The sequence below is a fragment of the Camelus bactrianus genome, chromosome 7 (genome assembly GCF_048773025.1).
Source record: "Camelus bactrianus isolate YW-2024 breed Bactrian camel chromosome 7, ASM4877302v1, whole genome shotgun sequence".
Classification (NCBI taxonomy): domain Eukaryota; kingdom Metazoa; phylum Chordata; class Mammalia; order Artiodactyla; family Camelidae; genus Camelus; species Camelus bactrianus.
The window spans coordinates 78862570-78890475 of record NC_133545.1 but is presented as its reverse complement, the minus strand read 5'-3'; the positions used below and the strand labels follow the sequence as shown (position 1 = coordinate 78890475).

Below are 27906 nucleotides of genomic sequence, written 5' to 3'. Positions count from 1 at the left end.
CTCTAATTTAGAAAAATAACAACTCTGTGAATGTCAATTAATTTTTTCATTTTCATTTTTATTCTTATTTGTGGTAAAGTATACATAACATAAATCTACCATCTTAACCATTTTTAGGCATGCAGTAATAGTGTTAAGTATGTTCACATTTTTCCACAAACAATCTCCATAACTCTCATCTTGCAAAACTGAAACTCTCTACCCATTAAACAACTCCGCATTTCTCCCTCCCTCGGCTCCTGGCAGCCACTGTTCTGCTTTCTGTCTCTATGAGCTTGACTACTTTAGGGACCTCACCTAAGTGGAATCATACAGTATTTATCTTTTTGTGCCTGGGCTATTTCCCTTAGCATAATGTCCTCAAGATTCATCCATGGTGTACATGTGTCAGAATTCCCTTCCTTTGTAAAGCTAACTAATATTCCATTGAATGTATATACCGTATTTTGTTTATGCATTCATCCATGGATGGACACTTGGGTTGTTTCTACCTTTTGGCTATCATGAATAGTGCTGCTATGAACATAGGTGTGCAAATATATTAATTTTTCAGTATGTGTATTATACACATTTTACAAACATAAATAATTATTTATTTTCTAACCTGCATTTTAAATTTGACAATTTGTCCTTGGTATCCTTCCAAGTATTTCCAAAAAATACATATCCATGGAATCATTCTTCCCTAATTTACCATGAAATAGTTTAAAAATGCAGAAAGGTTGAAGGACTGGTACAGTGATCACCTTTATACTGCCATCTAGGTTCAACGATCATTACATTTTGCCATATTTTCTAAATATCTCTTAAAAACAAGGCTCTGTACCTCTTGTCCCATTGCATCAGAAGACAGTGATGTCCCATTCCACTATTAACGCTACCGACTTTGGTCATCAAGTCACGTGGTTCCTCCAGATACCCCCATCATAAAGGCATTTCCTTTCATAATAACCAATTAATTGGTGGGGAATACTTTGTGATGCTGGGAATAGCCTCTTACCCTGTAACTGTCACCTAATCGTTTCAGGTAAAACCATTTCCTGAATCAATTACTTCACAGGAGGCTGATATAATGCTACCAATGGTCTAGCAAATGGCATCTGTCTCTCCATCGATCTATCTAGTATCATTCTGCACTCAGGTTTTTATTTATTCAACATATGACAAATAATCAAAGTCATTATTCCATTTGATGCTCAAATTATCACAAGTTTGGTCAGCAGGAGCTCTCTCCATCTGGTATTTGTGACTTTTGACATGACTCCATTAGTCTTTGAGTGATTCCTGGCTTTCTGTAACACAAGTGTCCCAGGCTCACCTTGGACTTTCCTTGCACCAAATCTAAAATCAGCCATTTCTCTCAAGAACCCTAGAACTTACTGGGAAACAACTTAGAAACCAACATTAGGGCCCCAGATGTGCTCATTGTCATTGAGGTGTTATTGCTTGAGGACCTTTTAGTGGTTAGAGCTTATATTTTTTTAAAAGTCATGAATTTATACTGATATTTCCAATCTAAATTTAACATTATAGGTTCTCCCCTATCATTTTTGTTTTTATGTTTGCATACATTTTCTCTTAGAATAAAATCATGCTTCCTAAAAACATTAGTAAACTTACTTTAGCAAATTTACTTATTTGCTTTATCCTATAATAGCTTTGAAATCGTAATTTCAAAACTGTTGTCAAAAAATAGAACTGCCCAGGGAAGTTTAAAATATCATTGCAGTTCTTTTTGTCTTTGGAATACAACTCACTAGAATTTAGATCAATACTGCATTAAAAATTCACTTGGATTAAGCCTATTCCTTGAGTGGCTATGTTTCCAGATTGATCTGTTGTTAGGTTCATTTGTTTGTTCTCAGTTCAGGAGTGTCACAGTTTTCCTCTTTGATTTAATTTTATTATATAAATGTAAAAATGTTCATGTTTCAGAACTCAGAACAATATCAAAAACCACATTCAGAGAAGTTTCATTCCCATCCCAACCCCTGCCCATCCCCCATTCTCCCTACAGACAACACTTTTCATTGGCTTCCATGTTATTTTCCTTCATTTCTTTGGACAAAAAAATAAGCAAACACACGATGCATTCTTATTTCCCTCTCTTTACAAGAAAGGCAGCACACTATATATACTTTTCTGCACCTTGTGTTTTCCACTCTCTATTAATACATAGAGGTTGTCATTATTCTTTTTTTTATGGCCATATAATAGTTTATTGTGTGTAAGTACCTCATTTATTTAGTCAGTCTCCTACTGATGAACATTGGGTTGTTTCCATTCCTATGCTAGTGCCCCAAACACCACAGTTAATAACTTCATGCTGTTTTGGAAGTATATATTTAGGCTAAATTAATAGGTATGGAACTACTTGTCAAAGGTATTTTGTTAAATGTTACCAATTTTCTTTTCAAAGTGTTGTGCAATTTTGCACTCCTATCAGCAATATATGAGAGCACCTGTTTTCTTTATAGTCTTGCCAAAAAGAGCGTGTTGCCAAACTTGGATTTGTGCCAATCTGATAAGTAGGAAACATTATCTGTCAGGTTTTTTTTTTTTAGAACAGTTTCCTTTTTTGATAAGCTTAATATAGATGCAATAGACTGCATAAATCTAAAGTGTAGAGCTTGAGAAATTTTACAAAGTGAAGAATTGGGTAGTCTCCACCAAGATCAAGTTATGGCACCCCAGAACTCTCCTTCAGCCCTTCCCAGTCACTTCCCTTCCACAAGGAATAGTGTATTTTAATTAGCCTTCACCCATTATAGTCAGTTGAACATCTTTTCATATGTTTAAGGACCATAGGACTTTCTCAGTTTTCTATAGCTAGTGATTCAGCCTTTTGTGTCTAATATAAGTTGCAGATATTTTTCTCTGCTATTTGTTGACATTATTTACTATTTTTTTTACAATGCAAAGGATTTTATATATTTTAAATCAGATTCCTTTTATTGCTTTTGGATTTTGTCATACTTAGAAAACCTTTCTCTACTCCCAGGTTATAAAAGAATTCTGTGATGATTTCTGTGATCCCTGTGTGATTTATTATGTTAACATTTAAATCTTTAACTCATTTGGAATTTATTCTTGTGTAGTATTTGTGAGATGTGAGGTATGGGTGCAGTTTTATCTTTTCCCAGTTGTTCTAACACAGTTGATTTTAAAGTCCTCAGTTGATTTAATCTTCCCCCAGTGATGTGAGATGCCACCATTATCATACGCCAGCTCCAGATATATGTGGGCCTACTTCAGCAGTCTATTCCATTGGGCTGTCTATCGATCCATGCACTTGTGTCACACTGCTTTAATTACAGACTTAATAGTGTTGCTTCATAATCTCATAGAACTTACTAAACCTCCCATTGAGTCCACCTTTTCCAGGGTTTTCCTAGATATTTGGATTTTTAAATTTTTCCATATGAAATTTAGAATTAACTTATTTAGCTTCAATGAAAACAACCTTTTTGGCACTTGGGGGAGACTGAGTTAAACTTAAATATCAACGTAGGAAGAACTGGTACCTGTATGATGTTGTCATCCTATCCCCCCCAAAAAGTCTTTACATTTTTTTCAAATATCATTTTGTCTTTTTGAATATTTGAGGAGTGTTTAAAATTTTTCCTATATAGATTTTACACATTTTCTTTGAATTTATTCCTAGGTAGTTTGTCTTTTGTTGTTTTTGCTGTTGCTGTTGTAAATGAGAACTTCTGTTCAGTTATTGCTAGCAGATTATTGTTTGTATATATTAAGACTATTGATTTTTTTAATTGAGTTATAGTCAGTTTACAATGTTGCATCAATTTCTAGTGTACAGCACGATTTTTCAGTCATACATGAATATACATATATTCATTTTCATATTCTTTTTCACCATGAGCTACTACAAGATCTTGAATATATTTCCCTGTCCTATACAGTATAAACTTGTTTATCTATTCTATGTATACCTGTCAGTATCTACAAATCTCGAACTCCCAGTCTGTCCCTTCCCACCCCCCTCTTCCCTGGCAACCACAAGCTTGTATTCTATAAGACTGTTGATTTTTCATGTTAATTTTATATCCAGCTACCTTCCTGAATTCTCTTACTGTTTGAATTAGTTTTATTTTTTAGGCCTTTTATGTATTCCATGTATACTGCATCCATATAATTGCCAGAGATAGTTTTTATCTCTTCTTTTCTAATTCTTGTGTCTCTGAATATTTTATCTCTCTGATTATATAGGCCAATAAATCCAACACAATATTAAATAAAATGAATATAATGGACATCTCTGCCTTCGAGTTTAGTGGGAAAGGGGCTATCCTTTCAATATTAAGCAGAATTAAGAACTATACAGATTTCATCATGTTAAGGAAGCATCCATCCGTTCTTATTGAATGCTTTGTATCAGGAATGTTTATTGAATTTTATCGTCTGCCTTTCATAGATATTTATGGATCCTCTAAAATTGAATCATCCTTGCATTCCTGGAATAAACCTCACTCGATCATAATGTATTCATTTTTTTAATGTGCTGTTGGGTTCAGTCTGCTATTTGGGAATCTCTAATCAATGACTGTATCAATTTTCACAAATGACATTGCTTAGCAATAATTTAACAGATACATATTTCTCTTGTATATATCTATACCATAATTTGCTTCAGTAGTTCCCTACTCTTGACCACTTAGATTATTTCCAGTTTGTTAGGATTAACAGTGCTGAATACAATTTGAGATAAACTTTTTTGCCCTTCTGTGTTTATACCCCTATGAAAAATTTATAGCCTAGAATTGTTGGATCAAAGGAAATTCCTGTTTTATATTTTATGAGGTACTACTGTTTCCCAAAAAGGAACAGTGGAATTTTTAACTGAGTGTATAGCTTCATTAATTTCTTCACATTAGAAAAGGTACTAAAAGTTTGCCCTACTACAAGGAAACAGGAAAAAATTTTTCTGTCTAGTTTTCCTGCCTCAGGATAAGGTTTCCAGATGGCATGAAAAGCACTGTAGAGGAACTAAGGTCAAGGAATCAAGGTTCCCAGTCTACCACTGGCAAGCTGTGTGATCGTAATTTTAATCTCCCTGTTTCTTTTACATAAAGAGAGAATAAAATTTTGAAACTCACAGATTATTATGAAGATGGCTTGAGATAATGGATATGAAATTGTTATATAAATACAAGGATTTATAGCTTTGAGGGAAAGTCTGATTACAGTTGTGTTTACTATAATCAGTTAATGTTTAACAAGTAAACTACTCATTTAACTTGTACATGTTAAGACGTGGTCTACTATGTAACAAAGAAGGGTTAATTCATTCAGATGAGATGAAAAGATGAAGGAGAGAACATTCCTGAGTGCTAAAGTAGACCCCTTTTTAGAAGACCCAGCAGGCATTCCTGCTCCTCCTCTCTCATCTGCCTCTCAATATAGAGGTTGAAAAAGTATTTTCATCCACTCATTTTCTTAGTCTTCTTTGAAGCCAGGGGTATCATTGGTTCTGGCCTTGGAGACCTAAAGGGAATGTGGGGAGAGAGAATCTTCTGGAATTTTCTTTTAAAAAAGAAGAGCGCCTCTGTTCCACTCCACTTCCTTCATTTCCTGTCTTTGAACATGGCTGGGTGAGAACATAATGCTTGGAGTGGAGGCAGCCATGAGGCAACAAGTCAGCATGCCCTCTTGCAATTATGAGCCATCATTCTAAGAATGGCATTCTAAGATGGATGGAGAGGAACTGGGAGCCCTGAGGAAACTGTTGAGTCAAACCTAGGAACACGTATCATCAGAATTCTGAGGTAAACAACAAACATCCTTATAATTTAAACCTCTGATAGTCAAATTTTCTGCAGCAGCAAGCACCCTAAGTGAAATAAGTAAAAACCAACACTTGATAGGTATTACCTATTGGATTCCTTATAACAAGTCTATGAGAACCTTCTCTTCCAGAACAAGCAGGGTCCAAGGATTTGGTTAATCCTAGAACTCAAAGTACCAGAGTCCGGCCTGGGCATAGATGAACCCAAACAGCTATTGCCTTTACAGCCAAGAGGCAATTGTTTTTCTGTCCTGAATTGGGGTAGCCGGAGGGGGGGGTGGAAACAGTCTAAGGCAGAGGTTACAGACTGGCAAATTCAGCCAGCTGACATGTTATTAGCTTTTTTTCTTTTTTTTTTAACAGATGAGAAAATATGAGGCTTAGAGCATAAATGAGTAGTAAATAATGGTGCGAGGATCAGACCCAATGTGTGATCTCCAACCAGACTTACTCTAATTCGCCAATACCACGCTCTTTGCCTCCTTCCACAGGGGAAAGGCATGATTCTTCCCATCCACGTAGAACTACTTGGCCATCTAAGATATATTAAATTACAGAAAAGGGAGTGGACAAATATATTGTGATTACAAAAGTGCTCTGGCTTTTATGGAAGAAATTGGACAAATTTTGGATTTGTTTAATATGCAATATAATAGATTAGTAATGCATGCCAGCTCTCTGACTCTTAGCAGGAAGAATTGAGCTGCGGCCACTTGACATTCTGGAGTATACCAAGATTGAGTTACACCCTACAGTAATCATGAGACATAAAAGAAAAACACTATTTCAAAATTGTCATGTTAGACACCAACTCATCATGCAGACTGATGCCAACCACATACAACAAAAGGAAAATTAAATTACTTGAGAATGCAGCCTGAGGAAAAGTAAAATCAAAAAATAATTGTGTGTGCAATTTAAGAAGCTGTAAGGTGATGGGCCTCCACTACTTGGATTCTAGTTCAAAAGAAGAAAAGGGTGCTCACGAAATTGAAGAGAATTTTTTTTCCCAAAAAAATGTATCTGGATGAATATTGGCAATGTGTAGGCATATATTCTTTCATCTGATGGAAGATAATAAAAAAAACTTCTCATGAGGCAGTAGTTCAAGCTGGCTTCCCCCCCCACCCCCCATCACCACTAAAAGAAACAACCTCATTAGGACTGAGATACCTTGTTGGCAGTGATTTCTAGAAATTCCTATCAGGAGGTATTAAGGAGGCTAGGAGGGGACAGGGAGGGTCAGGTTCACACAGTCAGCACTATGCCTTCCACAGAAATGTATCAGTCCTCCCCATGATGACATATAAACACACACACCCTTCCAGCTAAGAGTTAACAAAACAAAAATATAAATCTTATTTTTACTTTCACTGGGATTTAGGAGGATACTGCATTTAAGAAAAACAGAATTAATGTATGACCACAAGGATCACTTTCCAATGAAAAACATGATCATCAAAATTAAAAATGCAGCAGAGAAGGACTGGTATGAGTTCTTCTTTGTATGTTTGGTAGAATTCCCTGGTGAAGCCATCTGGTCCTGGACTTTTATTTGTAGGGAGGTTTTTTTATTGCTAATTTGATTTCATTTCTAGTGATCAGTTTATTCAAGTGGTCAGTTTCTTCTTGATTCAGTCTTGGTGAACTGTATGAGTCCAGAAACTTGTCCATTTCCTCTAGGTTATATCCAATTTGGTTCCATATAGTTTTTCATAATATTCTTGTGTGATATTCTGTATTCCTATGTTATTTGTTGTAATTTCTCTACTTTCCTTTCTTATTTTGCTTATTTGTGCTCTCTCTTTTTTCTTCTTTATGAGTTTGGCCAAAGGTTTGGAAAACTGGACAGCAGCATGTAAATCAGTGAAGCTAGAACACTCCCTTACACCATACACAAAAATAAACTCAAAATAGATCAAAGACTTAAACATAAGACAAGATACAACAGACCTCCTAGAAGAAAATATAGGCAAAACATTATCTTACATACATCTCAAAAATGTTCTCCTAGGGCAGTCTACCCAAGCAATAGAAATAAAAGCAAGAATAAACAAATGGGACCTAATTAAACTTACAAGCTTCTGCACAGCAAAGGAAACCATAAGTAAAACAAAATGACAACCTACAGAATGGAAGAAAATTTTTGCAAATGATGAAACCGACAAAGGCTTGATCTCCAGAATATATAAGCAATTCATATAACATAATAAGACAAAAATAAACAACCCAATCCAAAAATGGGCAGAAGACCTAAACAAGCAATTCTCCAAGGAAGAAACACAAATGATCAATAGACACGTGAAAAAATGCTCAATATCACTAATTATCAGAGAAATGCAAATCAAAACTACGATGAGGTTATCACCTCACACCAGTCAGAATGGCCATCATTCAAAAGTCCACAAATGACAGATGCTGGAGAGGCTGTGGAGAAAAAGGAACCCTCCTACACTGCTGGTGGGAATGCAGTTTGGTGCAGCCACTGTGGAAAACAGTATGGAGATTCCTCAAAAGACTAGGAATAGACTTACCATATGACCCAGGAATCCCGCTCCTGGGCATATATCCAGAAGGGACCCTACTTCAGGATGACACCTGCACCCCAATGTTCATAGCAGCATTATTTACAATAGCCAAGACATGGAGACAGCCTAAATGTCCATCAATGGATGACTGGATAAAGAAGAAGTGGTATATTTATACAATGGAATACTACTCAGCCATAAAAACCGACAACGTAACGCCATTTGCAGCAACATGGATGTCCGTGGAGATTGTCATTCCAAGTGAAGTAAGCCAGAAAGAGAAAGAAAAATACCATATGAGATCGCTCATATGTGGAATCTAAAAAAATTTTTTTTAAAGAACATAAATACAAAATAGAAACAGACTTATAGACATAGAATATAAACTTGTGGTTGCCAAGGGGGAGGGGGGTGAGAAGAGATAGACTGGGAGTTTAAAATTTGTAGATACTTACCGGTATATGCAGAATAGATAAACAAGATTATACTTTATAGCACAGGGAAATATATACAAGATCTCATGGTAGCTCACAGCAAAAAAAATGTGACAATGAATATATGTATGTTCATGTATAACTGAAAAATTGTGCTCTATACTGGAATTTGACACAACATTGTAAAATGACTGTAACTCAATAAAAAAATGTTAAAAAAAAATGCAGCAGAGGCAGTGCAGAGCAGACCAACTATGGGGAAACAAAGAACAGAAACAGTGAGTTAAAAGGTATGATGCCAGAGCTCAAGGGAAAAAAATAGTGATGAAAAGATAAGAAATGTGGAGGACAGATGTAAGAGAACCAGAACATGTAAGCAGAGAGATATTCTACAAGGAACAGAGAGAAGACAGAGTACCAAACCTCCAGAAATTTCCCTACAGCTGAGCATTAACCAGATGTCACTAAAGTTCCAGGATAATGAAAACAACCTACAAAGACTTGGGCAGAAAAAAAATTGTTAAAACTAAACCAAAATTACTTTGGTATCAGACTTCTCTTCTAGAGTTCTAAATGCCATTTAAAAATTTAAGCAAAAATGCTGGTATTATCCAATGAATTGTACACACTTGAAAATTATCATCACGTAAAACAGCAGTAAGTAAAAGTTCTCCCACATTCAAAATCTCTGCAAGTATACCACCACAGCAGCGCCCTCTCTGAGGAAAATTAATTGAATATATTCTCTAGCCGACTGAAATATGAATCAAAAAAAAGGATTCAGGTGCATATGAATATAAACATAAAAGAAATTACAGTGGATAATAAAAGGAGTGAAATAATTTATGCTTCTTTTTTAACAGAGGACCTTGTGGCAAAGCTACTTAGCAGTTGTACAAACACACATTATAAAAATTCCTCCGTGTTTTAACGAGTGAAGAAGCTGACCTTTTAGAGGCTTGACTCAGCATGGTGAAGGAAGGAAAGACGAGAAACCATCCAAACACTTTAAATTCTTTTCCACATACCGAGTGGGACCTAAGTAAATACTTGAACTTTACAAAAGAATCCGTGTTCTGGCACCAGAAAAGTGGATCCCAGCCTTCACTCTCCAACTCCTTAAGGAGGACTGCGTCTTCATGAGGGTGGCTTCTCTGGGGCCCCAGGGGTTAACTGGACAACACCTGGTGCTGGGCTGTAAGGAGAATCACTGTCCAAAATACAGTGTGTGTGTGTGTGTGTGTGTGTGTGTGTGTGTGACAAAGGGGACAGTAGAGGGCTGGATTCAGAAACAGAGGACTCCCACATCCAAAAGAAACTTGTAAATCACATCTGAACACAGCACCCCGTGTGGCAGCTCAGCGAATATTAAATCTGAGGTCGATTTTCTTCCCAGCATCCTTTGCTCCCAAAAGTGTGAGCTGGTAGCATTTCCACTGGTCCACTGCCCTGTTTCTCCTAAGATGAGAGCTTCTATCTTCCTGGGCTTTCTCTACCTTTATTGCCTCTGCCTTCCAATTGCCACCAGGGCTTCTCAGCCAAGAGTTGTCCTGTGAATTCTGAAGCAGGTGCTGTTCCCACTTGACTTTAACCAGCTCAGATAGCTTCATGGTGCTCCGGGCATCTTCCTTAAAGGAATGTCTGCCTTTCCCAGCCTGGAATCCTGGGCCATCAGCTTCTTGGTGAGACACTGAATAATAGGCCTTATGATTTTAGAGGATGTACACTAAGGTGTCTCAGTAAGGGACTGCAGGGAATGTTTTAGTGCCTTTGGGATTGATGCAGATAGTCTTGCTCACCACAGTCTTCCCTGCAAGTATTACCAAGGAACCTCAGAGGTCTTGGATCTAACATGGCTGCTCTTGGATGCCATGCCAACTAGTCTAGTGGTTCATGATGCCTCATATAGTCTTCATAAGTTACATCTCACCTGTGGCTGACTAGGCTACATCAGACCTAGGAACCGACAGACCCTTTGGCCCTGTACCACCATTCTCCCATCTGCCAACATCTTTCTTGGCAACTTCTGAGATGCTCCAGAGCAGGAGATTCTGTGGGTTCTATGATCTGAATGTTTTTATCTCCCCAAAATTCATGCTGAAAACCTAATGCCCAAGGTAAGCATTAGGAGTGATGCTTTTGGCAAGTGATAAGGTCATGAGGATGGAGCCTTCATGAATGGGATTAGTGCCCTTATAAAAGAGACCCCAGAGAGCTGGCTGGCCCCTTCCACCATGTGAAGATAAAATGAGAAGTCTGAAACCCAGAAAAGAATCCTCATCTAATCATGCTGGCCCCCTGATTTCAGTCTCCCCACATCCAGACTATGAGAGATAAATTTCTGTTGTTTATAACCCACCGAGTCTCTGGTATTTGTCACAGCAGACCATACAGTGTAAGACACTGGGAGAGCTTGGGTTACTTTGGTGTCTCTTCCAGGGTGGCTGTCGCTCAGGGGCAGAGCACACACTCTGGACCTTTCCCAGTAGACCTAACTCTAGCCACAACAAAAGCACCTTCTGTGAAGGGGCAGGGGTCATCCAAGGCACTGCAGCCTTTCTGTCCAGGGAACCTGCTTCTTCTGCTTGGAGGCCACTTGTCCCAGGAGTTTCTCCTTTCTTTGGAAAGTCTGCAGGCAGTGTAGGCACCCTGCCAGGGGTATGATTCTTCAGATGGCCTCTCCATTCAAGAGGCACTGCTTCTAAAGGGAACCACTGGTGCTGGGGAAACTTCCAATGCCCAAATTGAGGGAAATTCTCCAAACCCAAGACTGAGGCAGGAGAAACACTGAAAAGACAGTGTTTGATGAGCAAAGAGCTGGGAGTAGCTCATGGATGAAAGGAACGTGGGGGATCCTTTGGTCATGGCATGCCCTCCTACCTGTACTGGAGTGTACACTTCACTACAACCCCACTTAAAAACTTTTCAAAATATGGGTAGGCAGTGTAATGTAATTCTCAGAAGTTATTCCTACCAAAGAAGATATATGATGTAAAATGTACATGAATAATAAACCATAAAACCATTACACAAATCCATTAATTTACTGTTAAAAATGTAATTCCTAGGAAAAAAAGATGGACAATACAAATATCAATTATTGGGAAGAAAAGGGGATATCAATAGATAAGGTGAAGTTGTTTAAGAGTTAAGAGAATGTTATATCAAACTTACTATGATGATAAATCTAATCTTGATGAACTAAAATACTCTCTAGGAAAAATAAATAACCAAAACTGTGTCAGAATTAAGCAGAAAGTTAAGTGGGTCAATTACCAGAGGAAAAATCCTTACAGTGACCTAGTGAGATCTTAGATCTTTGATCTTAAAAAGAGACCAAAGAGTTACTTCTTCAAAAGGAATTGAGTCCAAATGGTTTCATGAATCAGTTTTTTCCAACCTCAAGGCTGTAGAGCATAAAGAAATATAGAAAGCTTGCCAATTCTTTTACAAAGCTATGAAAACTCTGACATTAAGAAATAGAAAGCATAAAAACATAAGCTACAGATCAAGCTAAATTATGACTGTGAATTAAAAACAAATAATAAGTAAAATAGTAGCATATCAAATCAAGCAGACTGTTCAAAGAATAATACATAATAATAAATTAGAAATTATTTCAGGAATGCAAAGATGGTTTAATATCAGGCAGTCTATTAGTACAAATCACTAGGTTGGGGAAGTTTAAGATCCATCATGAATAGAATAAATTCTTTATAATATAGGTCAGAAAAATATTTAATGAACATGGTAGAGTATTTTTGTTAAACCAGCAGCCTGTTGGAGACTTAACTGTGACAAACTACAGGCATTTACATTAGAGTGAGAGTCATGACAAGGGGCTGTGACATCACTGCATGTATGTCATTTTGCCCTTCAGTTTCTTGTTTATCATATTTGAAATCACTAAAAATAATTAGACTCCTTATAGGTGTGAGTGTGGGAAGCATGAGTCTTCATATTCTGCCAGCTGAAATATCAGTTGGAAAAACCTTCCTGAAAAGCAAAGTTATCAAAAATGTATTAATGTGCAAATCCCTTTTCTATCATTCTCTTATCCAGGAATTTGTCCAAAATATTTTTAAAGTGGTACACATATAATTGCATACAACATACAAGGTTATACATGTAGTTATTTATACTAGTGAAAAATAGAGGAGAAAGAAACATAACTGTCCCATAATAAAGGACTGCTTACAGAAACTCTGTTCTTCCATTAGCTAGAGTACCATGCAGTCATGAAAAATGATTCTGGTAAAGATTACTTAGTGGCGCATAAGATATATGCACAACATTTTGTTAAATTTTAAAAATCACATTGCATATTTCCATTTTAATTTTAGAATTGTATATACAGAAATAGAAATAAAAATCCAGAAGCACCCTATCAGGGTCATTAATCCTGGACAATAAGATTATGAGAGATCTTTCCTCTCTCTATTTTGCTCTTCTCTGTTATCTAGATATCCCACCATGAATATGTATAATGCTAGTCATCCAAACGCCATAAAAATGGTATTTATTCATTTAACATACATTTACTGAGACTTACCATGTGGCAAACATTTCTAGGAGCTGGGCTTTGGATAGTAAACCAGATGGATCAAGTTCTCCTGTCACTCCAGGGAAGAGAGACAGCCAAACACCAGACAGATGAACTGACAAGACAGTGTCACTCAGTGACAGTGTCCTGAGGAAAACAGAATGAGAGGTGATGGAGGGTGGCCTGTAGGGCGGGCCTTGTTGGACAGTCACAGAAGGCCCCTCTGAGGAGGTGATGAGCTGAGATCTGAATGAGGAGAAGCCAGCAGTTCAAAGACGATAGAAAGATGATAAACTTAGTCAGTATGGATGAGCTTACACAATATTGTTAAATTGAAAAAAAGCCCATTATGAAACAGTATGAGCTGCAGAATATAAATTGTGCATCTAGAAATCGCCTAAGATATTTAGATGATGTTACGCGTAGTCATAGTGGTTTGGCAATTATGGATAATTTTAACTTTTTTTTCTCTTTGCATATCTGTATTTTAGATACCCTTTGATAATGAATATGTGTTATCATTGTTACTCATTCCCTTATTCAAAAAAATTAAGTCAGACCTGTTCTATGGTGATGGAGATACAGCAACAACCAGAGAAAAATCCCTGACCCTATGGAGTTTTACTTTGGGTGAAAGGAGGCAGAGGAGATGAGGGAATAGACTTTAAATCTGTAAACTAAATTAAATAGTATGTTAACAAAATATTAGTAAAAATATTAAATAGTAGGTAAGTATCTTGAACATAAAAGGCAGTGAAGCGGGGTGTATGCAGATGTGGAGAGGAGGGACAGTCTAATTTGGAAGTGGGCCATGCAGCTTTGTAGGGAAAAGACTTTCACGGCAGAGAAAACAACAACACAAGTGCCAAAGGGGTACACATGCTGAGGCTGTGAGCTGGAGTGAGTGAGCTGGTGAAGAGGTGATGACGGATGTATGATGAAGAGGCCAGAGACAAGGTGTTGGGGGGATGGGGGAGCAGACCCCACAGGGTGGTCAGGTCCTGGCAAAAAATTTACTCTGAGAGACAGAAAGGCATGGGAGGGTTCTGAGCAGACAACTGACACTTGCAACAATTTTTAGCAGAATCACTTGGACTGCTATGTTAAGAACAGACCAAAGGGAGCAAGGGCAGAAGTAGAGGGACCTGTTAGGAGGCCACTTCAAAAACTGCAGGCAAGAATGATGAAGGTCTGGACCAGTATGACAGCAAAGGTGCGGTCAGATTCTGGTCCACTAGTCTGGATCTCTATCAAAATTAGAATCAATAGGGTTTGTGTATGGATTACTTGTTGTCAGTGGGAGAAAAAGAAATCAAGAATGACTCTTAAGGGTTCATTCTGACCAACTGGAGTTGCTATTAGCTGAGATAAAGAAAACTGCAAGAGGAATCCCACTCCTGGGCACATATCTGGAGGAAACGCTAATTCAAAAAAATACATGCACCCCAGTGTTCACAGCTGCACTATTTCCACTAGCCAAGACATGGAAACAACCTAAATGTCTATCAATGGATGACTGGGTAAAGAAGATATAGGAATACTACTCAGCCATAAAAAAGAATAAAATAATGCCATTTGCAGCAACATGAGTGGACCTGGAGATTGTCATACTAAGTGAAGCCAAAAAGAGAAAGAAAAATACCGTATGATATCACTTATATGTGGAATCTAAAATTTTAAAAAATGAGAAAAATGAACTTATTTACAAAACAGAAACAGACTCTCAGACATAGGAGATAAAGACATAGGACATGGTTATCAGGGGGCAAAAGGTGAGGTGGAGGGATAAATCTAGAGTTCAGGATTTGCATATGTACACTACTATATACAAAATAAATAGCAAGGTCCTAATGTATAGCACAGGGAACTACACTGAATATTTTGTGATCGCCTATTATGGAAAGGAATATATATAAATTATATATATATAACTGAATCACTATGCTGTACACCAGAAACTAACACAACATTGTAAACCAGCTATACTTCAATTTTAAACTTCAAGAGGAATACCTTTGTTTACGTGCGGAGGAGGCATTCGTTTTAGACATGCTGAGTTTGAAGTCACTATTAGAGATCCAAATGAAGAACTCAGCCAAGCAGTGGGATATATGGGTGCAGAGTTCAGGATAGAGCCCTAGGCTGGAGGTGGACGCGCGGGAGTCCTTCATGGAAAGATGGCTTTCGAAGCCATGATCTAGATGAGATTGCCAAAAGAGGGGTCTAGACGGAAGAGTAAAGGGATGGAGAGCCTGAGCCCTGGAACATTCCACCATTAATGATCCAGGAGAAGAGGAGGAAGAGCAAAGGAGACAGAGAAGGAAAGAAAATGAGGGGGAGGGAGGGAAACTAGAAGAGTGTGGTGTTCTGAAAGCCACGTGAAGAAAGTACATCAAGATGGAGGAAATGACCAACAGTAAAATGAGGACTGATAGAGGATCACTTGATTAACAATGTGGCACGTCCTGCTCTTGACCAGAGCCGTTTCAGTAGAGTTGTGATGGTGAAAGTTTGATTGGATGGGGTCCAAGAGAGCATGGGAGGACAGAAATTGGAGTTAGCGAGAGCTATGCTTTAAATAGAAGGGGAGAATGGGGTTTCAGTTAGTAAGATCAAGAGAAGAATTTTTTTTTCTTTAAAGCTGGGTAAAATAAAATAAATTATAAAGGGGGAAAATAGAAGATTTTTACTGGAATTGGGGAAATATAAGCCTATCGCATTTATTCCAGGAAAAACAAACCACTAATTGGTGGAATATTTTCAGATCTTTGGGCACTTTGCCCCTGACCATCATCTTTGAGGTCAGAATCAGGAAGAAACAGTTCAAGGTTAATGGAGAGAAGAAAGATGTTTTCAAAGCAGTATGGCGACCACCTCTGGCTTCTATTTATGAGTTAGTCTTATATCTCACCGGTCCTTTTACTTTCCTGGGCTTATCTTCCTTGGGACTTCTTTTTCTTCACTTCTTACTTCTTCCACATCCCAGCATCAACCCTTTGAAATCCAGGGTCAGTAGACCCACAGAATTAAGACTCTTAAAGCAAACTTTATCTGCTTCCAAGAAAACCTCTTTCTTGAAGAAAAACTCAGTATTGCAAATCAGCATGGTTTTTTTTTTTTTTTTTCGAGGATCAAAATGCCACAAAGCAGTCAGACTTCCTGAGCTAATAAAATGAAAATACTGGCTCCAGCCATCCAAGATCAAGAGGAGGGGATAAGGGCAAAGGAATAATTCTCCTGAAATTCTGAAAGTCATAATTTCTTAAGATGAAAGCCCCATGCAAAATAGGGCTTGAGATCAAATAAATTTGTTGAATATTTCATACTAATTTACCTCCCCAGCTGCACAGACACATTCCGAAGATTGTCAATGATGTTACCCTGAGAAATAAGAGAAAAAAGGAAAAAATGTAACCTGACCTTCCTTCTCCCCTCATTAAACAATTTAGTCTCAAGGTATTAGGCAGGGCCAAGCAAGGTAGGTGTCTGCATGGCCTGGCCTGGGGTGCAGAGCCCAAGTGGAAGGGCAGAGCCCCACAGGAAGGCATCCATGTGGGGAGAGGGTATCATACCAACGCCTGATTGGTTACCTACTGTAATTGAATAACGGGAGCCAGTTTTCTCACTTCTGAAAAAGGAGTTGCAAAAATGAACAGGAGAAAAAGAAAAAAAAAAAAAAGAGGACACTAACGAACTCATCTACAAAACAGAAACAGGCTCGCAGACATATTAAACAATCTCATGTTTACCGGGGGTAAGGGGGTGGGAAGGGATAAATTTGGGAGTTTGAGATTTCCCAATGTTAGCCACTATATGTAAAAATAGATTAAAAACAAATTTCTTCCGTATAGCACAGGGAACTATATTCAATATCTTGTAATATATTTTAATGAAAAGGAATATATGTATGTATATACATAACTGGGACATTGTGCTGTACAACAGAAATTGACACATTGTAACTGACTATACTTCAGTTTAAAAAAAAAGAACGGGAGAAAACTAGAATGATTCATGTGATGGTGGATTCGAATTAGAGGTATTGGTAGAAATATCTCTATGTATTAGAACTGGAAGCTTAAAAATAAATGCAGATGTAAATGTATGTATGTGTGTGTGTGTGTGTGTGTGTGTGTGAATGAGTGAGTGACTGCATGTGTGTGTGTGTGTGTGTGTGTGTATTCAAACCTGTATCTTCTTACTTTGTCCAGTGAGAAGGTCTGGAAGCAGCACAACCCAATAGACATGGGCACAACTAGAGCAGGGACCTTGGCTTCCAAATATTATTCTCCAGGAAAAGTAACCAGAGCCTCTTGAGAAATGGCTTATTCCAAGACTCTGGCAGGGAAAGCACAGATGATGTTGGAATATCTTGCCAGAAAGCAAGAAAGTGCTCAAAGAATAAGAGAGACATGTCAAAAGAACATAGAAGCCAACTTGAAGAGGTTCCCACTGGCCAGATCTGGGACAATGGGAATGTCAAACAAACAATGAGAGCAAATGTGATCCAATGAGAATCCTTGAGTCTGTGCTGATATAAATAAGTGAATACAGAATGAAGAATGGCTATGTACAGTTCTTAAAATATCTCCTTCTAAAATGCTTACTAATTACAAAGTTTCAAAGTGCCACTTCACACTGAAGAATTTTTGCAAACTTCAGATAATCAAGTGATCAAAGTAAACATCCAGATGCAGTAAGAACAGTCTTACCCTGTGATGTTCCAACCACAGGTGAATTACCTAAATCTAATTATGAGGAAACATCAGACAAACCCAAATCAAGGAATTCTACCATATAACTGGCCTGTCATCTTCAAAAGTATTGAAGTACAAGAAAGAACGAGGGACTGTTCCCAACAGAAAGAGATTCAAAAGACATGACACCTAAATGCAATGCTTGACTATAAACTGGGTCCTTCTGCTATAAAGAACATAAAAAGCACAACTAGCAAAATCTGAATGAAACCTGAATTTCAGATGGCAGAAATGAGCACATGTTAATTTCCTGATTTTTATGGTTGTGTTGCAGTTAACACAGGAGAACTTCCTTGTTCATAGGAAATACCTACTGAAGTATCAAGTTGGCAACTCACTCTCAAAGTTTCAGGGGGGAAAAATGTCTATGGACTGTAATTGAAAGTTTTCTGTAAGTGTAAAATAGTTTCAAAATAAAATTATATATTTGGAGAGGAAAAAAACCCTTATCCTGATTCTCAAACACTTGCGCCTTGAAGTTGCCTACTGTGACAACATCCATTGGAGTTAATCTTCCACAGCAGATCCTTGGAGGGGCACTTCTGCAAACAGTCCGATTCAACCCCTTAGTATTATGGGGGCGTCCACCGAGAGAAGAGCCTTCTGAGTCTGGAGCCGTAAGTTTGGAGCCAAAGCATTTCAAGGCAGCCCTTCTCTTCTCTACACATGAACACAGACTTAGAAGAAAGAAAGGAGAAGGAAGAAAAAGAACTCTGAATTTATCTACACAAAGGGACAAGTTGAGAAAAAATTTAGAATCTATGTCAAGTTTCATTGCATCTTAGTAGAAACAGGAATCAGCCTAAATTATAATCAAAGTGCAATGAATGCTCTTACGGTATCATTTAACCTTATCTGTACCTAGTTCTTAAGGAAGAAGTCCTAAATATTATTTAGTATAAACACTGTAGATATCATTAAAATCAAATTTAAAAATGAAAAACACTGACGTTCCGAGAAGTGAAGGACCTTGTGGTGAAGCCAGGATTAGAAGCCATGTTTGGCAGCCCACGATGTCTAAATGGCTGCCCGTGCTCTCTCCACTACCCTGGGTGGTTTTCTCTAAGAATAGAGAAGAGACATTTCTCTGTTCTCCAAGAAATAGGATGCTCTGGGAAAACTGAGACAGATGAGCTGATCATACCAGAATAAGAATCCACTTGCCACTCCATTTAAAACATAGTTTTCTTTTCATCTTTTACCAAAAAAAAACAAACAACAGCAACAAAAAACCCCCACACATGTAGGATTGATTGGCAGTTGAATAATCTTCTAAGATATATCCCTAACTTACCAATCATATATTCTTTTAAGCCTCTCTTCTCACTTTGCATCAGCAACTTCATTAATTCCAACTCCTAATCCACTAGTTTGTAAATGGGAGCAGTAAATTACTGGTAACCTAACAAAATTCATTCAGTATCTACATTGCTTCTCCCATAAAGTTCACTGTATTACTGAAATGTAAAATAATCTTGTTTTCCCTTTGGTCTTCCAAATGTAATACTTACAAGTTTACAGGAAAGACGGTTGGAACCAGAAAACAAAACAGTATCAATTACTAATATTTCCCATTCTCTGCTAAGGCTTGTCTTATCTGAAGCTTGTAAAGTTTGTTAATCTTTTCCATCATCTCAGGGAGAAGAAAGCCTGGAAAATCCTAGTCATTCCACAGTAACTATCAGTGGGATTTTCCATAACTATCTGGATGTAAAATAAAAATCTTAAGAAGTTGATCCAATTCTAAAACTTACTTCTCCACTTACTAATAAATATGAAGAGACAACACATCCATATTTTCTTCAAATAACATCTGGTATCTTGGCCAGCCTGCTAATACCTGAAAAAGTTTCTGAGTTTGTTCCAACAAATCTACATTTCAAGAGCTTAAAAATGTGTTTATGCACTAAACATTCTTTTCACCATCTGACTTAGGGCCAAAGATGGGACTGGGAGGCAGAACCTTGCCAGGAAATTGGAAGGAAGGGAATAAAATTGTCTTCTCAGAGCTAAACTGTGAAATCAACACGATACATCAGGACAGAGAAATGAGAAATCACCACATAGGGACAAAAAAGCTTCCAGGCCAGCAAGATTTGGCTGTGACTCTACTAAAGATGCAAGACACTGTGACAACATCTAAAGACTAAACTAATCGATCATGGAGTCATAGAAGAAGAAAGGTGGCTAAGACAAACTGAGCAATACCCTCCAAGACTCCATGCAGAGTGGAGGGAGCCTGGACCAGCAGCATTGTGGAAGCATAAAGTCAGCGACAAGGCATCTCTATGGTGAAATGAGTGCATCACTTTATCTTCATCTGATTACCCTGGGCTGGCCTGTCTTATGCATGATGGAGAGCACAACATTGAGTGTACAGCCTGGCCTAGAGCAGGCAATCATTAGACCCCATGAACCTGCTTGCAGCCTCCTGATTATAATTGGGCTCTCTGCAGAGTTCTGCCTACAGGGAGAGAATGACCTAGTCGATTTGAGAATTCTGGCCCCCTTGCCCGCTATAGCACTCACTGAAATAGATAGCGTAGCATCTGAGCTCGCTCACTCCTCCTCAGCTCCCTTGAATGTGCTGCCGGATCAAGTTTCTGAGCCTGCAGGGCAGGCAGCATGGCTCTGTGCCAAGGCAAGTTCACCGGGATGGCGATGATGGTGGGGACGAGGACCACTGGGGCCACATGCTGAGTACCTTCTGCCCATACTGTGTGCTTTACATACTTGAACTCATTTCATCCCCGTAACAAGGCAGTAAGTTAGGCATTAGTAGTATTCTCATTGATTACCCAAAGACCCAGATTAGGAATCTGGATTCAGACACAGATTTGTCTGACTCAAAAGCCATTAAATTGTGAAAATACTACCTTGGGGTGGCAGGGACGAACATTATCCTTCTCCTGGCCACTCTCTGTGTCAGCAGTGTGCTTTGGGCCATTCCAGTCCATCTTCGACACGAGTGTTTATCAGTATGCCACTACTGCACAAGGCTTCACGGCAATGCACACAGAGAGCAGCACTTGACTCTTAATCAGAAGTGCAGAAAGCCAAACCCCATCTCAGGGGACAGTATCGCCATCTACTCCATGCCATCAGCACCATTAGCTTCAGAAGCCAAAAATGACTCTTCCCTCCCCCTCAGCACCCTGCAACATACCATCTAATCTTTTGCACCTCCTCCAGTAACCCTCTTCAGTATCCTCAGTACTTCCCTAATGCATCCCGGCCACTTCTCCCCATCACCATTTCCACTCCCCATTTTCACCTGGATATCTCTATAGATGTTTTGGCTTCTTCTCTTGTTCTTCTTTATTCTCAATGATACATCCTGTACTCTTTATAAAGCCCAATCATGGCAGTCCACTGTTCAAATATCCTCCCATAGACCCCCAACATCCCACCATACTCCATGCTTCCATCTAACAGTGGTTGGCCTGCAGTTCTTGGAATAGACTCGGCCTTGTCTGCGGCAGGATGTCCTGGAATACACCCACATCCCCCTGGACCAGTCTTCCCTCCACACCATCTCTAGTCAGCTCGTACGAAGGCTCTGGGACTCGCTAATGTTTCACCTCCTCCAAGAAGCCTGGGTCAGATGCCCGCCTGAGATGCTCTCACACACCAAGTTCATCCCTCACCCCACCAGATGGAACTTTTCTTTACCTGACTCCACCCCTGAACTATGACCTCCCTGAAGCCCAGGACCTACTCTGATTATACACAATGCCTGAAATGAAAAAAACACATGTTGAATGAATGAACAAACGAACAAGAGCCTGGTACATCGCAGATGTCAGAATCCACTCAACTTCCTCAAGTCCCTGCTCTGTGATCTTGAGGAAGTTGTTTCATCTCCTTGGACCTCAGATGCTCTGTCTGTAAAATGGAGATCATAAAACCTGCATTGTCAAGTTGTTGTGAGATTCAAACTAAATCCTATTTTATGTGGACCATCCTCAACACCATGCCTGGTACAAAATCAGTACTCGCATCTTGTTTTTTGCTATTATTATTACAAAGTCCTTGGAGCCCTAACCGAGAACATTTGTGTCCTTGAAAGGCCTCACAGATGTTCCCAGTCCCCCATGATGACTTGGCTGCTCCAGGCCTCCTCAGCACTCAGTTTACATCACATAACGCACTATCTGGCACTCTTGAATATACAGCTTTGAAAGGTCCTAGCACTTTTGTGCTGCCTTCAAGATACCTAATCCTTCAGCAGAGGCTTTTAGGTGAAATGATACGAAATTTGCCCCCATATTACTGCCCACGAGAGCCTTAAACCTTGGACATTCACATGCCACTTCCTGGGAGGCCAGCATAACCCTGGGAGGAACACACAGGGAGAAACAGGAACAGGGAGTTGACAGGTGGTGATCCCAAAATAGAAATCAGGTCTTGAGAGGGGTCAGAAGCAAAAGGAGGTCTCAGAAAGAGGGTGTCCTTTGTCACAACAGATGTGGAAAGGTGAATTATGACTAGTGGGTAAAAAAAACATTGTGGCATAACCCCTCTGTCGAATATTGTGCAGCCATTAAAAATAGGGGCCAACTAATAAAATGGCAAATAAGAATACATACGAGATCATGTTATATAAAAATGATACAGATAATACAGGCTTTTTGACAGTATGTAAAACTTGCTTAAAAGAAAACTGAAGGGAGTAAACCAAAATTTTAACTGTTGTGACAGGGTGATGAGTTTGTTTTCTTTGATTCCACATACCTTTTGCAGCGTTGTCACATTTCTTTAAAATGTAAAATAATAGAAACAATTCTCGAAAATATATATATTTTGCGTGCCTCCCTCGCAGATGGCTCCTGGAAGAGGTATTGGAGAAGGCAGTCCCTAGGCTGAAGGGGACACCAAGAGCCACGAGGCTGACTCAGCAGCATTCGAACGAGGGCGAACCCAGGCCTGGGGACGCCCGGACGGTTTTTTTTTTTTTTTTCTTGCCGGCCACCGCCTGGCTGGGTATCACTGAGTGTCCGCTGGCAGGCCGCCTTCGGTGGGCCCAGCGCACCACCCAGCCCCCGACTGTGCTGTCCCCCAGCGATCCTCTTGGCGAAGTTTCAATATGATGGGAGGGAGGTGCCGCGAGCGGCTGGAAACCCCGCGCCCCCGCGCAGCCCCCGCGACCTCGCCCTCCCCGGGCCGCCCCCGCCGCGCCACCCGCACCCCGCGTACCTCTTGCAGGGGATCAGCGCCTTCTTCTCGTCCAGCACTCGCACGCGCTGGTTAAGCCCGTCGTAGGAGAGCAGGGCTCGGCTGTTGCGCCCGGTGCTCTGCCGGTACAGCACCTGGCGCCCCTCCCACTGCTGTGGCGCCTGGCACGGGCCCTGAGCCCCCGGGGAGCCCCCGGCCCCCAGTGCCGTCGCCCCCGGGCCGTCAAGACTGCCCAGCGCCCAGACCCAGAGGCTGCCCAGCAGCCAGGCGCCCAGGGCCCCTCGGGCCACGCGGAGAGGAGCGCGCCCCGGCATCGCGGTCCGCCGCGCCCGCCGCCCCCGAGGCCCAGCCCGAACCAAAGGGGGCGCTGAGCAGCCTTGGCGCAGCGCGGTCTGGGCGCGGGCGGCGGCGCGGGGCTCCCTCGTCCTGTTGCCGGAGTGCGGTCTCGGTCAAGTCGCCGCCGGTCCGGGCGGCGGCCTTTACCGCGGTCGGAATCTGAACGCTTTAGGCCAGAGAGCTGGGATCGTGGCCTCGGGAAAGCTCCGATGAATCGTGCGGGAGCCGTTTCTGCCTGGGCCGCTGCCCGCTGCAGCTTGTTTTCACTTGCTCTCTGCTGCCAACAGGAAATGCAGTGGCAGTGGTGCCACTAGCATCCTGAAGGGCATCCGCGTTTTAAAAGGGGGGAAGGGTGGTGGTACGATGTGAAGGGATTTGTTTCTTGGCTAACTTGAGTGTTCAGCAGGTAGGACAAACTCAAGGTCAAGGTCGGTAAAGCAAGGCTGCTGCACATGCTGTGCCCCACAGACCTTGTCCCTTTGTCAAAATTGCCACCTTATAACTCCAAATTAAAAATAGAAGGATCCCTTCCTGAAGAAACGACACTAGCCATTCCTCGTGGCCGTTTGGCAGCCCACAATCCCAGTATTGAGCCTGGGGGACTAGAAAATAGGCCCTTGCGTTTGAGCTGAGGACTCAGGGACTTGCCTCGAGGCCACATTTGCAGTGAGACTGCTCTCCTCACCCATCACCTGACAGTACCACAGGCCGAGAGGTCTGTGTGTCTGGGAGTTTAGGATCAAGAACAAGGTTCATTGGGTATATGGTATATGTTTGTGCAATGTTAGGATCTGTAATATGGAATCAAGAAAAAAAAAGAAGCAACTTTTTTAAGACCCTTGGTTTCCAAGTTTATAGCATCTCTTCACTTGATCTGCATGTCAAGGGTGAGGAAGAGTGAGGCAGGTGAAAGGAGAAGAGGGCATTCCTGGATAAGAGACAAATGTGTGGACAGGAGAAAATGAGTGTGATGCTGGGGTTCAGGTATGAGGCAGAGGGTGGTCTGGAGCCAGATCACTCAGGGCCTTGAACACCGTTTTAAGGACTTGTTACTAATATGGAGTGTTGTTGGAGCCATCCATAAATGTAAAGCCAGGTAGGGGCATCATCAGGTCTAGGAAGCTCACCCAGATTAGGGAGAATGGCAGGACCAGGCAGAGAGCATGACCCAGGCAAGAGATACTGTCTGAGCTAAGGCTGTGGTTGAGGAGATGCAGAGGGTAGAAGACCTGGGAACTAGAGAGAAGGATTTAGACTTAGAGGAAGAGGTTTCTGGTTTGGCCCCTGGGAGTTCAGTCCCAAGTGAGAGAAGAAGACAAACTCAGTTTCGGATTGGCTGATTTTGAGCTGACCCCGGGATATACAGATGGAAATACCCAGGGGACAGTTGGATAACACTTCCAGAGAGCAGCAGGGCTAGGGTTCTGAATTTGGAAGCCATTGACTGAAGCCAGAGAGGAGAGGAGAACAGTGATTTTCCACCCAGGGTGACTTTGTCCCCCAGGGGACAGTTGGTAATATCTAGACATTTTTGATGATCACAGTGGAGTGAGGGGGTAAGCTATCAATGGCATCTAGTGGGAGGAGACCAGAGATACTACTATACTCCCCACAGTGTTCAGGACAGCCCCCCTCCTCTCCCAATGAAGAATTTTCGAGCCCCACTGTCAGTAGTGCAGAGTCTGAGAAACCCTGGAACAGCACAGAGTGGGAAGAAGGCTGAGGACGGAGCCCTAGAGAACTCCAGATGTGGGAAGGACGGGCAGAGAAGCATGCCCTTGAGGAGACTGTACAGGAGCCACCAAAGAGAAGCCACTGACAGAGGAGCTTCCCCAGTTACACAAGCTTTTGGCAACTCAGTATCAAGTAATGGACTGAGTGCTAATGCAGGGCAAGAAGAGGGAGGCTGGCTGACAGACTTTCCAGATGAATCCCTCGCAGCTGCCAGCCCCACCCAAACACTAAGGATAAACTACTGACAGACCCAATGGGATAAGCAAAGAGCTATATGGATAAAGGGTTCTTTTTTTTTTCAACTTTATTTTTTTAATTGAAGTATAGTTGATTTACAATGTTGTGTTCCTGGTGTACAGTATAGGGATTCAGCTACAAATATATTTTTTTCATATTCTTTTTCATGTGTATTACAAGCTACTGAATGTAGTTCCCTGTGCTATACAGTAGGACCTTGCTGTTTAGCTATTTTATATATGGTAGTTTGTGCCTGCTAACCCCAAACTCCTAATTTATCCCTCCCCGCCTCTTTCCCCCGGTAACCATAAGTTTGTTTTCTGTCTGTGAGTCTCTTTCTGTTTTGTAGTTAAGTTCATTTGTATCATTCTTTGAGAGTCCACATATAAGTGATATCATATGATATTTGCCTTTCTGTCTGACTTATTTCACTTAGTATGACAGTCTCCAGGTGCATCCATGTTGCTGAAAATGGCATTATTTCATTCTTTTTTATGGCTGAGTAGTATTCCATTGTGTTTTGTGTGTGTGTATAACACATTTTCTTATCCAGTCATCTGTTGATGGACGATGGAGAAGGGCTCTTAACTTCTCACCCTTTCTTGAAGGACACACCGTCTGAGAACATCAGGGAAGCACCTGAAATGTGGTTTGGTACTTGCATAGCTAAACTGTGAAGCAAGTTCAAACTGGCTGCAGACATCTGAGCCCTCCTCAAGTTGGCCTTCCTCATCTAACTCCTATAAAAAGGGCTGGGAGTTTAGCTCTTTCTCAGAACTCTGTCTTCTTCCCTGGTAGGAACTTGGGCTGAAAATCTTTTTCACTAAGCCAGGCGTGTAGACCCATTGGACTTTACTGCTGGAAATGGCTTGAGATCTCATCGGACCTATCCCCCTTTGCTTGATATTTCACCAGCTTTCATTGGCATCTTTGAAGCTTGATATCTGTTCTACAGAAAACTGGAATACCTGTCTAGATTGGCCTGGCTGTATTTGGACACCCAGGGCTTCCCATAAATAGAATCAGATTCCTCCAGTGAATCCTGAAATGTATTTGTCTCATTTACCCTTTCAACCTGCTGTGTTTGATTCATGTTCTTCCCCCCAAATAAGAATGCATTTAAAGCGCTTAGCACCAACCCTAGCCTCTTGCACAGGCTCAATAAATGTCAGCTGTATTAAAGTTCCTTGGGCTATTTTAACCCTCAGTCCTGATCAGGATCAAAACTGAACTAACTTTGTGAATTTAAGCTTTGGAGAGGGGAAAAAAAAAAAACCTGTCTGCCTTAAGTTCAGATTTCCAATTAAACTATGGCTTTAAAAATTAACATTCAGATAATATGTTTACATATTCTAATACCCTAAGAAAATATCATATACCAGAAATCTTACTGCCCGAAGATTGATGTCCACTTAGAACAGTAAAGCCTCCCTTTTCTGTGGATAATTGAGTCAGCAGTTGATTCTACTACCTCTTCCTAATAAAAATTAAGAGAAAAGAGAAAACAAAATGTACATCATCGCTCTCCATGGTACACAGCTTTCTCACTTAAATAAGTTTCCAAGTAATTCAAATACCAAGATTTTAGATTGCCAAGTTGAAAATCTCTTGGCATGAAGGAGGAAAAAAATCTTTCAGATTGTGGTGTCCAAAGTTTTCTTTATTTTCTGCTGGGTTTCATTTGTGTTGGGGAGTGGAGTAGGGAATTAGGAGAAGGAAGGGGCCTGTTGGTAGATGGAAGACATTTCTCAAACTAGAAGATGATTTTACACCTTCAGGCAGTTCGATTCCTGGAACAGGTACAGATCAAATGCCATCCTGGAAAAACTTGAGCCCAAATGAATGTCTACTAGCCACAACGATAGCAACAAAAACAAACGCCATGTAACTCCCGGCGGGGTAAGAGTGGTTTGTTTATATAACGTGTCCACCCTGCTGCAACCAGGACTGCACTTTCCCCAGTCCCACACAAGCCTCACTGCTCGGCGATTCTCACGCCCCCTACTGGAGAAAGCAAGTATGTTTCAGAGTTCGAAGTTCACAATTGCCTCCAACTCTACACTTGCGGAATTCACAAAGAAGGCTCAAAGTTCGGCTTTGACTCAAAAGACCGTCTATCCTTCTCTTGAAATCTTCTCTTGCACCCTATTGGATCCGGTGTCCAAAACGACTGCCAGAGGTTCCTTTTCTTGGTCTCAAGAAAAAGGACTGGCCAGACTAAAAAGGAGGGACTTTGGGGGAATGCAGGATTCCAGCCCTGGGCTGCGGCCCGGAGGAGATGATGTCACTTCTTTTGCACAGAGAGGGCTGGGGGTGGGGCTGCCGAGGGGGAGCCCGCGCCGCTCCTGAAGCTGCC

At 40.7% G+C, this 27906-nt stretch overlaps 1 protein-coding gene across 1 annotated transcript in view; it reads right to left on the bottom strand.

The window, feature by feature from the left end:
• EPDR1 (ependymin related 1) overlaps positions 1-23863 on the bottom strand; it is a 30222-nt gene extending 6359 nt beyond the window's left edge. The window contains exon 1 of the mRNA XM_074367678.1: positions 23265-23863. Coding sequence (XP_074223779.1) covers positions 23265-23557 — 293 coding nt within the window. The 5' untranslated portion in view covers positions 23558-23863. The remainder of the gene's footprint in view (positions 1-23264) is intronic.
• Between the last annotated feature and the right edge of the window lie 4043 nt (positions 23864-27906).